Source organism: Dipodomys spectabilis, unplaced genomic scaffold (genome assembly GCF_019054845.1).
Source record: "Dipodomys spectabilis isolate Male_0828 unplaced genomic scaffold, ASM1905484v1 ptg000039l, whole genome shotgun sequence".
Lineage (NCBI taxonomy): Eukaryota > Metazoa > Chordata > Mammalia > Rodentia > Heteromyidae > Dipodomys > Dipodomys spectabilis.
In genome coordinates, this window is record NW_024870716.1 from 3,647,336 (window position 1) to 3,659,463 (window position 12,128).

Genomic DNA, 12,128 nt, shown 5'->3' on the forward strand with positions numbered 1-12,128 from the left:
AAATAAAGTTAAACCTCGGAATTTCAGAATTAAATTAATCTAAGAAAACAACTTATAATCTATAAATTGAATGTCTAAAAATAAAGATAACTGCACTATGTTTCCAAAGAAAAAGCCCCCTGAAAGAACTAGTTATAGATGTGGTATACTATAGAAAGAATGGGAATGGGAACAAGAGATTTCTTCATGTGTCTTTTTTCTTTTTTGGGGGGGGGGGTTGTAAGGGGGTGGGGGGGGAGAGACTGGGGAATCAAACCCAGGATAGTGCACTTTCTAAGCAAGCGCTTTGCCACAGAGCTACATCCCAACCCACAACTTAGATTTAAAGGCCTACTTTCCAAGGGTTTAAATTATAGGGAGATACAAAAATAGAGAATACCTTTAGCAACTGGCTATAAATAACAAGAAGTGTTTTCTCTAGTTAGTCTGGTATTTTATGGGCAAATTGACCAATGTGACAGATGACAGATCCATAAGGTAAGAGCAGCAAAGTTATGACAAAACTGTAAGTTACAAAAACTTTTTCAACAAATAATGAAGGTTTAACTGGGAGCCACATGAGAAGAAAGCAAGTTGTAATTCCTACCTTGCATCACACACAAAATAATTCCAGACAATTGTACAGCTAAATATGAAAGGTAAAAGAAAAAAACACAATATACCTTTGACATTGAAGTAAATAAGACTTTGTAAACATGACATTAAAAAAAAAGGTTAACATAAAGACTAATATGCTGGACTACATTAAGATTAAGAAATTATATTCCTCAAAAGAAACCCTTAGAAAATTAAAAGCCACAGAAACAATACACATGTCTTTAAAAGAATTTATATTGGCAGGCACTACTGGCTCAAACTGACAATCCTAGTTACTCAGAAGGCTGAAATCTGAGGATTACCCAGGAACACAATCTGAAAAACTCTAATCTCCTATTAACCAGCAAGTGAGAAGGCCGGCAGTGAGCAAAACACCAAGCTGAGAGCATGAGGCCCTAACTCAAGCCCCAATATAGGTACACACATGTATATGCGTACACACACCCACAGTATTTTTATCAAATAACACATGATTACAAATCAATAACACAAATTATTTTTTAAAAAAGGCAAAATATAAGCAAGACCAAAGGAATGTATCAAAAAACCAAAGGCAATTTTTACTTTGTAATAATTCACTAGGGAAAAAAAAACAAGGTACAGGAACACTATGTATCCACTGGAATGCCTTACAAAACACTGGCAACTGTGAACAACTCACACACTGATAAACTGTTGTTGAGAGATTGTATAAGCACTTTGAAACCTGTTTGGCAGTATCTACTAATATTGAACATATATGTCTCTTATCATTTAGCAATTACACTCCTAGGTCTATCACCCAACAGAAATGCATTTACTTCAGTACACATATAAAATCCTTCATAGCAGAATTACTTGTTTCCAAACTGGGAATAACTAGATACTTAATGCCTTCTGAATTTAAAGACAAATAGGAAGTTACAATAAAGTCATATATAACAGGGATAAACAAAGTACAAATACTTGCAAAAAGTGGCACAATTCTTCACAAGAGACAGAGGTAGCATGGAGAAGGAAAGCTAACAGGTAAAGCAGTGAAACAAGAAGAAATTCAAAGAGAGTGTGAGGAGGGCACTAGTAATGTTTGTCCCTCATTTGGACAATTATTACATTGGTGTTTCCATTCTGTGAACACTTATGTGTACTTTTCCATGTATGGGGAGAACTTAGTAACATGTTTACTGAAAAGACTCAGAAAGTAAACATTTTGAACCATAGTTTTTTTTTTGTTTTGTTTTGTTTTTGGGTCCGGTTGTGGGGCCTGAACTCTGGGCCTGGGCGCTGTCCCTCAGCTCTTCAGCTCAGGGCTAGCGCTCTACCACTTGAGCCAAAGCGCCACTTTCGGCTTTTTGCTTATGTGGTACTGAGGAATCGAACCCAGGGCCTCAGGCATGCACGGCAAGCGCTCTACCACTGAGCCACCTTCCCAGCCCATGGACCATAGTTTTAATACAAAAATATGACTAATATGTTTTGGGACATTAATCAGAATGTTTATATCTAAATCAGGGTAGGTGTGTATGCATGCACGCACGCACGCACATGCACGCATGCAGATCCCCTACTTTTCCTTTAGCTTACCAGAATCCTGCCACAAAAAACATAGTTTTTTTGGTGCGTATCTCTCACTAGACTTACCCCAACCACAAGGGGGCTTATTCTTTAATAGTCATCCCTTTATCATCATTTAACTCTACCAAAAAGACATCAGCAATTGCCTACAGAAAAGCCTTTACCCTTTGTACAGTCTCTTTACAATAATATATATATATATATATATATATAAAGTGGCGCTGTGGCTCAAGTGGTAGAGCGCTCGCCTTGAGCTGAAGAGCCCAGGGACAGTGCCCAGGCCCAGAGTTCAAGCCCCAGGACCAACAAAAAATTTTATATATATATATTCATTGGTCACATGATCTAATGATAGCATACGCCCAGCAGTCATTTATGCCCCTCTTCTTGCTCTAAATCCCTCATCATCACCCCCAGATTTTTTAAAACAAATTTTAATGGGTTGCATTACTCTATTTCCAAGCTTGAATATAATGTTCTTCCATCACTTTCTTCCCTTCATCTAATCATCCTCTCATCCACCCCTCCCCCCCACCAAAACAACTCCCCTTTTACATTCAGGTCCACATGAGAGAAAACTTGATTCATAAATGTGTCTTATAACTATCACATTACCCTGTTTTATCTTCTCAAAAGTACTCACGAAATTCTCAAATTACATTATTTAATTTTACTCTGTCTTACTGCAGTAGAAAGGAAATCCAATAAAACATGGGGATATTGTTTATCCAGTGTTTGGAAAAGTTTTAGCACACAGCAGCTGCTCAGTACATATTTGGTAAATAAAAGAATTAATGGGGAAAATTACTTTAAAAGACGAATGATGAAGTAAAACAGCTCAAACCACTTTTTTCTAAAATGAAGGCATTTAATGCTATTTCTTGGGTAATTTTAATCAGACATTATCAGAAAAGAATCATAATAATCTTAGTCAATTATACTCCTGTTGGACTAGGCCCTGTGGGATACAAATTTCATTTAGTATAATGAAAAAAAAATTTCAACTGGGCACCAGTGGCCCATTCCTATAATCCCAAATATATTTGGGAGGCTGAGAACAGGAGGATCACAGTTCCAAGCCAACCCAGGCAGAGATGTGTATGAGATCCTCTTTTCAACCCATGGGATCGTACAGTAGTGCCTGCCTGTCATCCCAGACTGTATGAAAGGCTGAGATTGGGAGGATTCCAGTGCCAAGCCAGCCTAGGCAGTGAAGTCTGAAAGACTGTCTCCATGGAGCTACACTCAGTGGCACAAGCTGGTAATCCTAGTAATGACAGGAAGCCGAAAGTAGACAGATAGTGTTCTGGCAAGCATCCAGTTTGGAAGCAAAACCCTATCCTAAAAATAATTAGTGAAAAACAGGACTGAAGGCATGGCTCAGTATAACGTCAGCCTAGCAAGCACAGGCCCTGAAATTTAAAACCCCATTACATTAAAAAAAAAAAAAAGATTAATGTGGTATGCTTTAAAAAAATATTTTTTTAGTTTGTTTTAGTTTTTTTTTTTGGTTTTTTTTTGTTTTGTATTTTAGGTTGCAAGGCTTGAATTCAGGGCCTGGGTGCTGTTCCTGAGCAATTTTGCCCAAGGCCAGCACTCTACCACTTGAGTCACAGCTCTCCTTCCAGTTTTCTGGTGGTTAACTGGAGATAAGTCTCATGGATTTTCCTGCCCAAGCTGGCTTCCAACCACCATGCTCAGATCTCAGCCTATTGAGTACCTAGGATTATAGGTGAGAGCCACTGGAACCTGGCAAATTTACACTCTTGACTCCAAAATTTTAAAGAAAAAAAATCATCAATATAGATTTAGCTCTAAGTATTTCAGCATAGCTAAAGGTTTATAATCAGGAAAATTATAAACAACCTAAAGTTCTAATATATATGTATATTACTTACATGAAATATTAAATGTCTGTTATAAAAGTATGTTAAAGATTCTGAATGAGAAGGAAAGTTCACAGTGCAACAGGCAAATTACAAATAAAGTTCCAAGGCTAGAAGTATGGGCTCCGTGGTAGAGCACTGGCCTAGCATGCCCAAGACACTGGATTTAATCACAACAATAAATGAAGTTCAAAACACAGCTTTTCCTTTTAAGTATTATATACAGAGAAACAAAAACCAGAATATATACTGAGAAAACATGTCTCTAAATACATAAATAATGTAGATTTCACAGCATTTGTATTTAATGATGGCTTTAATGTTTTGCTGTTTGCTATTTATTCTGGCAAAACTGTTCTAGAGTACATATCCATTCCTTACATAAAAGTATAAAATATTGGAACTATTAAAACAACTTGTTCATTTTTCCTGGAACATTTGTTAATTTAATATTTTCTTTGATGCAGTATCATGCTATGTAGCCATTACGGCTTTGAACTCATAATCCTCCTGATTCTGCCTCCCAAATATTGGGATTAGGTTATTGCCAGGTGTCAGGCTAGTAACTCATTAATATAAAATTCATGAACACACATACTTTTGAAGAGGTATTTTAGACTTCTGCATTGCTTAAAGTATTTTATAATGCAATTATTCATTTTGTAAAAAAAAAAAAAAAAACAAATATTACCTAGTCCATATTAACTTTTTATTAAAAAATAATAACAGATCGTTTTATGTAAACTAGGTGCTGGTAGCTCATGCCTATAATCCAAGCTATTGAGGAGGCTGATAATCTGAGGATCAAGTTTTAAAGCCAGCCCAGTCAGGAAAGTCCATGAGACTCTTATCTCCAATTAACTGAAAAAAGCTGGAAGTGGAGCTGTGGCATAAGTGGTACAGAACTAGGACTGAGCAAAGAAGCTCAGTGATAGCACTTAGGCCCAGAGTTCAAGACCCAGGCCTGGCAAAAAAGAACAAAAAAAAAAAAAAAACTTGAACATTTTATGTTTACAAAGTACTCCTTTTAGAGCCACACCTGTACTTCCAGCTTCTTGGTGGTTAAGAGTTTCACAGATTTCTTGCCCAAACTGGCTTTGAGCCTGGATTCTTAGATCTTAGCCTCCCTTGAGTGGCTAGGATTACAGGCATGAGCCACTGGCACCTGGCTACAACCTACTTCATCTAATGTAAGATTTCACTTTTCTAAATTTAATATATAGTCAAACTCTTGAAAGTACACTCTGTGTGACTTTAGGTAAAATGACCCTAAATACATATTATTACTTACCAACACTATTTCTTACAAGTTTCTTGTAACTCAAATTTGCACTATAGCTACCAATATATACATATATACATATATATATATATATTTTTTTTTTTTTTTTTTGGTCAGTCATAGGGCTTGAATTCTGGGCCTGGGTGATGTTCCTAAGCTCTTCAGCTCAAGGCGAGTGCTCTACCACTTGAACCACAGTACCACTTCTGATTTTCTGGTAGTTAATTGGAGATAAGAGTCTTTCCTGCCTGGGCTGGCTTTGAACAGCAATCCTCAGATCTCAGCCTCCTGAATAGCTATGATTACAGGCGTGAGCCACCAAAGCATGGCTGCCACCAACATTTTTTAATGCAATTGTGTTTTAAAAGTCAAGTGATGAATGTATATTATTTTTTATATCAGTGTTTCTAGGGGCTAATTTCAATAAATAAGGGTTAAGTTCAGAAATCTTAAGAAGTAACAGAAACCAAAAGTAACCAAACTTGTTAATCACCTATCAGTTTTTGAAAAAAAAATGCAATTGTATAATACTATTTACTATTCAAGTTCTATTACCACAAAATGACAATGTATACCCTTAAATGATAAGTAAAAGCAGCATCCTGCTGTTGTTTGAACACAAATTAATTACTTGCTGTTTAGACACACATAAGTTTTAATACAATCTGTTTGAGTCTTTGTGGTAGTTTCTAATTTGAAGTGTACAAATTAATGGTTTTCAAAATTACATTCTCAGGTATTCTCCTATAGATTCACATCTTATCATCTTTTAGAATCATACTTTTTTGAGGATTTAAGGATAGACATGGACCTTCATTTCTTTCTGAATTTTCAGATAGCAATAGGATTATTTAGCATCTAGTGCTTTTGTTATAGATATATTAGAAGTTAAAAATTAAATATAAATAAGTTAATAAATTTATTTTATAAACAGAAAATGTTATTTTAAATAAGAATTTCATTCATGTTAGATAATAAATTTATTAGATCTCTAATCTTAAATCTAACTAGATATTAGATGTTATGAAATTTTTTCTACTTAATTATAACTTCTAAATATATTTGTATGTAATTATGATAAAGATAAAAAGATAAAAGGTCATATGCATAAAATGAGCAACCATTTCATATAGCTGGATTGTCTGCATGTAAACCAATGGTTCAACATTTTAATTTATGTGAATTACCTTAACAAAATCTCTATCAGTCTTCTCTTTCCATTCTTCTCCAAATACAGTAGAAAAGGATCCTAAAGCTAAATGAATAAATAATACAGATAGTAAAATACAATTAACTCTTTTAATTTAATATAATGAAGCTTTGAAGAACAGTAAAACTGATTTTAATATATCTTGTTCACTTAAATTTTCTCTATAGTACATCAAAATAGCAATGATTAGTAGTGGATTACAGTAAATACTACTCCTGTAATATATTTTTAAATTATTGGCTGAAAAAAATAGCTTTGTTCCTATATACTAAAATTATACAAGTTAGGCTGGTGAGGCAGCTAGCTTATGGGAGAGCTACTACCTAGCATGTATAATGCCTGGCTCAAACCAGTGACAACAGTAGTAACAACAACAACAACAAAAAAAAACTTTTAAAAAAACACAATGCATTTTCTTAAGGGATACAGATAGCAAAGAAAAAACCTGATTATTATAATAATCTATACTAGCTTCCATTTGTAGAGAAAATGAACACTGAAAAGAGAACTGATGTAATTGCTGTTAGATTGCTAAACCTGTCCTAGAAGTTTTCATATTAATTTCAGAAATAATTGTGTGGCTCATACTTTTTTATTTAAGGCTTTTTTTTTTTTTTGGAGGGGGGAAGGTCAGTCCCAGGTCTGAACTCAGGAACTGGGCTTTGTCCTTGAGCTTCTTTTGCTCAAGGCACTCTACCACTTGAGCCACAGGGCCACTACCAGCTTATGTTTATATGGTACTAAGGAATTGAACCCAGGGCTTTATGCACACTAGCCAAACACTGTACCACTAAGCCACAAAAAGGCATCTTTTGTAAGAAGTTCCTATGAATAAAATCTCCATTAATGAAGATCTCCAAAGAGAATTCTTTTCAAAATATTAACATGATTTTTTAAAGTATTCAGCATCTTCATAAAATATCTACGTGGCAGAACTCTTTAAGTTTTCTTACATTTTGGCAATGATAGAAATATTCTTTAAATAGCATTTTCTAAATTAATAGTATTTTTAGATTTCTATGATAAAGAATTTAGTCTTTTAGACAAATAAATATGCCCAAATAGTATAAGATAAATGGTTTCTAAAAACTTTCATACCTTAATACATCAAAACTAGTGTTTTACATTATTATTCACATGTAATCCTATTGAAAGACCAAACAACGTTCTCACTAAAATTCTTCTAGTTTAAAAAGAATTATTTCCAAAAAGAATGTGAGTTTTCTTCCTACTCAATTCTACATTAAATGTTAAAAGCTACATTTCAAAGTGTAAAACAAAATATGATCTAAAATTACAAAAGTGAAATGGAAATCCAACAAATTAGAAGTTCAAAGTCACAAACAAAAACAGATCTTTGTTCCTTCATGTAACCAAGGAAATGGTTTCAGGCAGGGTAAGAAACTAACTTTTTACCTTTGTTTACACTATTTTCAAATAAAATAAATACATAGCAAATTTCAAAGAATCCTACTTTAGATAATCAGGAATTAAATTCTATCTGAAAGTTATACTTGATAAAAGTCAAGCTGCAGAGAAAATAATTCATTTACTAACATTTTTCCAATTTAAAGAAAAAAAAAAACCATAAGTGCTAAATGCTTTGACATTCTCTCACAAACTGTACACATATAGGATAAGTCCTGCTTGGAAAAGATCATCAATCTTCTTTACAAATGGATTGAGGGGAGATGAATGGTTGGAATGCAAGGAAAAGTTTTACATTTATCTAACATATTTTAGAAAGAAAAACTATAAGCAGGAAAAGATTTCAAACTTTCTAAATCTCTAATCAAAAATAATAATATATTTTGTTGGTCATGGGGCTTGAACTCATGGGCCTGTATGCTGTCCCTTAGCTCTTTCAAGGCTAGTGCTCTACCACTCGAAGTGACAACTCCACTACCAGTTTTGAGGGGTTAATTGCAAATAAGAATCTCAAGAGGACTTTTCTGCCTGGGCTGGCTTCAAACCAAGAGCTTCCTCATTATCTCAGCCACCTGAATAGCTAGGATTACAGGCATGAGCTACCAGTGCCCGGCTAAACTAAGCAATTTAGTTACTGAAGAAAAACTAGGTTTAAGAGAAAATTTCACAAAAAATAAACCATAAAAAGCACTGATAAATCCTACAAGAGAAAAGAATATGAAATATTTGGCACACCTTATTCTGATTATGTTGGGAGCATGATTTAAAAAGCTTGACCTTAAATACATAGTTTTTAAAAAAAATACTGACATATAACCAGTCCAAATAGAATCCAGAAAAGTAGTTTTTTCCATATTCCAACATTTATCTGGATTTTGTGACAACTAATCTCCCCCCTATCAGGAAACTTAAAGCAAAAATCAAGATTTGTATACCAAAGGTTCTAATTAGACTTAAAAAGCTAACTATCGCCGGGTGCCGGTGGCTCATTCCTGTAATCCTAGCTACTCAGGAGGCTGAGATATGAGGATCACAGTTCAAAGCCAGCCCAGGCAGGAAAGTCCGTGAGACTTTTTTTTTTTTTTTTTTTTGGGGGGGGGGGGGGGGGGTCCGGTCATGGGGCCTGAATTCTGGGCCTGAGCGCTGTCCCTCACCTCTTCAGCTCAAGGCTAGCGCTCTACCACTTGAGCCACAGCCACTTCTGGCTTTTTTCTTTCTTGCTTATGTGTGGCTGAGAATCGAACCCAAGGCATCACGCATGCAAGGCAAGCGCTCTACCACTGAGCCACCTTCCCAGCCCATCCACGAGACTCTTATCTCTAATAAACCACTAAAAAAACTGGAAGTGGCGCTGTGGCTCAAGTGGTAGAGCCCTTGCCTTGAGCTGAAGAGCGCAGGGATAGCGCTCAAGCCCAGAGTTCAAGCTAATTATATAAGGTTAGACTCAAATGTTTATCTTAAGTGATATATTTAATACAGAAAAGCAAACAATGCTATTTTACTGACAAAGATTTTCTTCTTAAAAACATTGAAAAACATTAACAACGCTATAGAATAGTCACTTAATATGTTCAGCTAAAACTTACTGTCATCAAATACCCCAGCATTAGCAAGTAATAAAGTGATGATTTTAGGGTCTTTTTCAAGTTGCATGACGTGCTTGCTTTCATTTGATAGGAGAGTGCATACATTAATTGCAAAGTCCACTTCATTTGGGAGTCCAGATAACAGTGAAAGCACCAATTTATTATAGTCGTTTGGCGAATTAAAGTCCATTGATAGCCCATAGCTTTGACGCAGATAATCTAACAAAGAAGAAAACAAATGTAATTCTATTAAAGACAGGATAAACTTATGGATAGGAGCTTATGAAAATAGGCAGAACTTTTCTTTCTTTCTCTCCTTTTGCCTTGCCTTCCCTCCTTCTCTTCCCTTGCCTTTCTTCCTTCTCTTGTTTTAAATAAAATATAAATTAAGCAGAAGACAGTTTAATTTCCTCAATGTTTTGAGTTCACTATTTGTTAAAATTACATTCTTTAAAAAGTATTACAATAGCAAAATGTACTTACCTTTTGGAACACCGTAAAAGTAGTATCATCACTTTTAATTTTCTTAAACTACACTTCTATGCTTACATTTCAAAATAATGTTTGGATTAATTGGGGTATAATTAACAATAGCAAAGCCATCCCTTTCAGTTCTAGAATTCTCTGTTTTGACAACTCCAGTAAGCCTGCCTTATTCACATATTTACCACATGCAGTTTCCACAAGCATGAAAACAAATAAATAATCAAAAATAAAAGCTTAGGTTCCTAAACATGCAGTATGTAGCTTAGCTGATGCTGAGAAGCCTTCAGTCAGCCCTTTGTTTATCACCAGTTGTGTTGAAATTGCTATGTGATCTCTACTGGGGGTTAATGCTTCATAAAAGTAAAACGGTAAGCCGGGCATTGGTTGCTTATGTCTGTAATCCTACCTGCTCAGGAGGCTGAGATCTAAGGTTCAAACCCAGCCCAGGCAGGAGAGTCCATGAGACTCTTATCTCCAATGAACCACCAGAAAACCAGAAGTGGCACTGTGGCTCAAAGTAGTAGAGCAAAAGAGCTCACAGACAGGACCTAGGAACCATGTTCAAACCCCACAATCAACCAATTAAAAAAAAAGAAAAAAGTAAAACAGTGACCAAAAAGAAAGGCAAAAGTTAATATACCAAGTTTGAATGATAAAGTGAAATTTTTATGTTTGTTGAAAGAAGACCTATCTTTGGAGGAGGGAGGAGATGGTGCAATGTTATATAAGGAAAAAAAAAAATGAAGGGGCTGGGAAGGTGGCTCAGTGGTAGAGCGCTTGCCTTGCATGCATCAGGCCCTGCGTTCGATTCCTCAGCACCACATAAGCAAAAAGAAAAAAGCCGGAAGTGGTGTTGTGGCTCAAGTGGTAGAGTGCTAGCCTTGAGCTGAAGAGCTGAGGGATAGCACCCAAGCCCAGAGTTCAGGCCCCACGACTGGACACCCCCCCCCCCAAAAAAAATGAAGTGGGCACCAGTGGCTCACGCCTATAATCCTAGCTACTGAGGAGGCTGAGATCTGAGGATCACCGTTCAAAGCCAGCCCGGGCAGGAAAGTCTGTGAGACTCTTATCTCCAATAAACCACTAGAAAACGAGAAGTGGTGCTGTGGCTCAAGTGGTAGAGCGCTCGCCTTGAACTGAAGAGCTGAGGGGCAGCACCCAGGCCCAGAGTTCAGGCCCCATGACAGGACCCAAAAAAAAAAAAAAAAAAAAGAAAGAAACAGAAAGAAAAAAAATCGACCAAGCATTCTCTATATTCATGATAAAGAGCATGAATATACATCTAGTTTTTGGTGAACAGCATTATTGAGTACAAAAGTAGTTTGGGGACAATAATTCATTCAGACTATACACATTTCAAATTACAATAAAATATACTGTACATTCAGTGGAGATGAAGTTGGGTAATTTTGGATTAGGGACCTCTATGGATCTTAGGAATTTGAAGATTTTCCTCAGTGGCAGTCTCCCTGGAACCATCAGCCCTACAGATAGCACAGTCTACTGAATACACATCCTTTAAACGAGTGCAATTATCTAGTATTTACATCACACCCGAAGTTTCTTTTGCTCCTTTGTAGTCAATCCCATTGTCTCTCCTTCTATTCCTACATTTAAATGCTAAGTAGAAGCATACGGTATGTGAGGTCTTTTGTGTGTCATTTATTTCATGTAGCAAAATACCTTTGAGATTCATATCCACAATGATACATCAATCACTAATCTATTCCTTTCTAAACATGTGTACTCCAAAGACAAACACCATTTGGATTGTTTCTAGTTTGGGATACCTTTAAGTAAGGTTGCTATAAGCATTCACATACAGGACTCAGTGGGGCACTTTTTTCATTCTTCTTGGTAAAGTACCTAGAAGTATATTGTTGGGTCTCACAAAAGTTATATGCTTAACTTTCTAGAAACTGTAAATCTATGCGCCAAAGTGCCTATAACTCCTTGTATTTCTTTTTCTTTTTTTTTTTTTTTTGAGGGGGGGTGTCTGGTCATGAGGCCTGAACTCTGGGCCTGGGCACTGTTCCTCAGCTCTTCAGCTCAAGGCTAGTGCTCTACCACTTGAGCACAGTGCCACTTCCAGCTTTTTC

General features: G+C 35.9%; 1 protein-coding gene across 1 annotated transcript in view; it reads right to left on the reverse strand.

Moving 5' to 3' along the window:
* Positions 1–12,128, reverse strand: part of Arid2 (AT-rich interaction domain 2) — a 157,888-nt gene that overhangs the window by 52,862 nt on the left and 92,898 nt on the right. Inside the window, exons 5-6 of the mRNA XM_042677548.1 lie at positions 9,544–9,762; positions 6,507–6,574 (exon numbers count right to left, since the gene is read on the reverse strand). Of these exons, the coding sequence (XP_042533482.1) occupies positions 6,507–6,574; positions 9,544–9,762 (287 nt within the window). The remainder of the gene's footprint in view (positions 1–6,506; positions 6,575–9,543; positions 9,763–12,128) is intronic.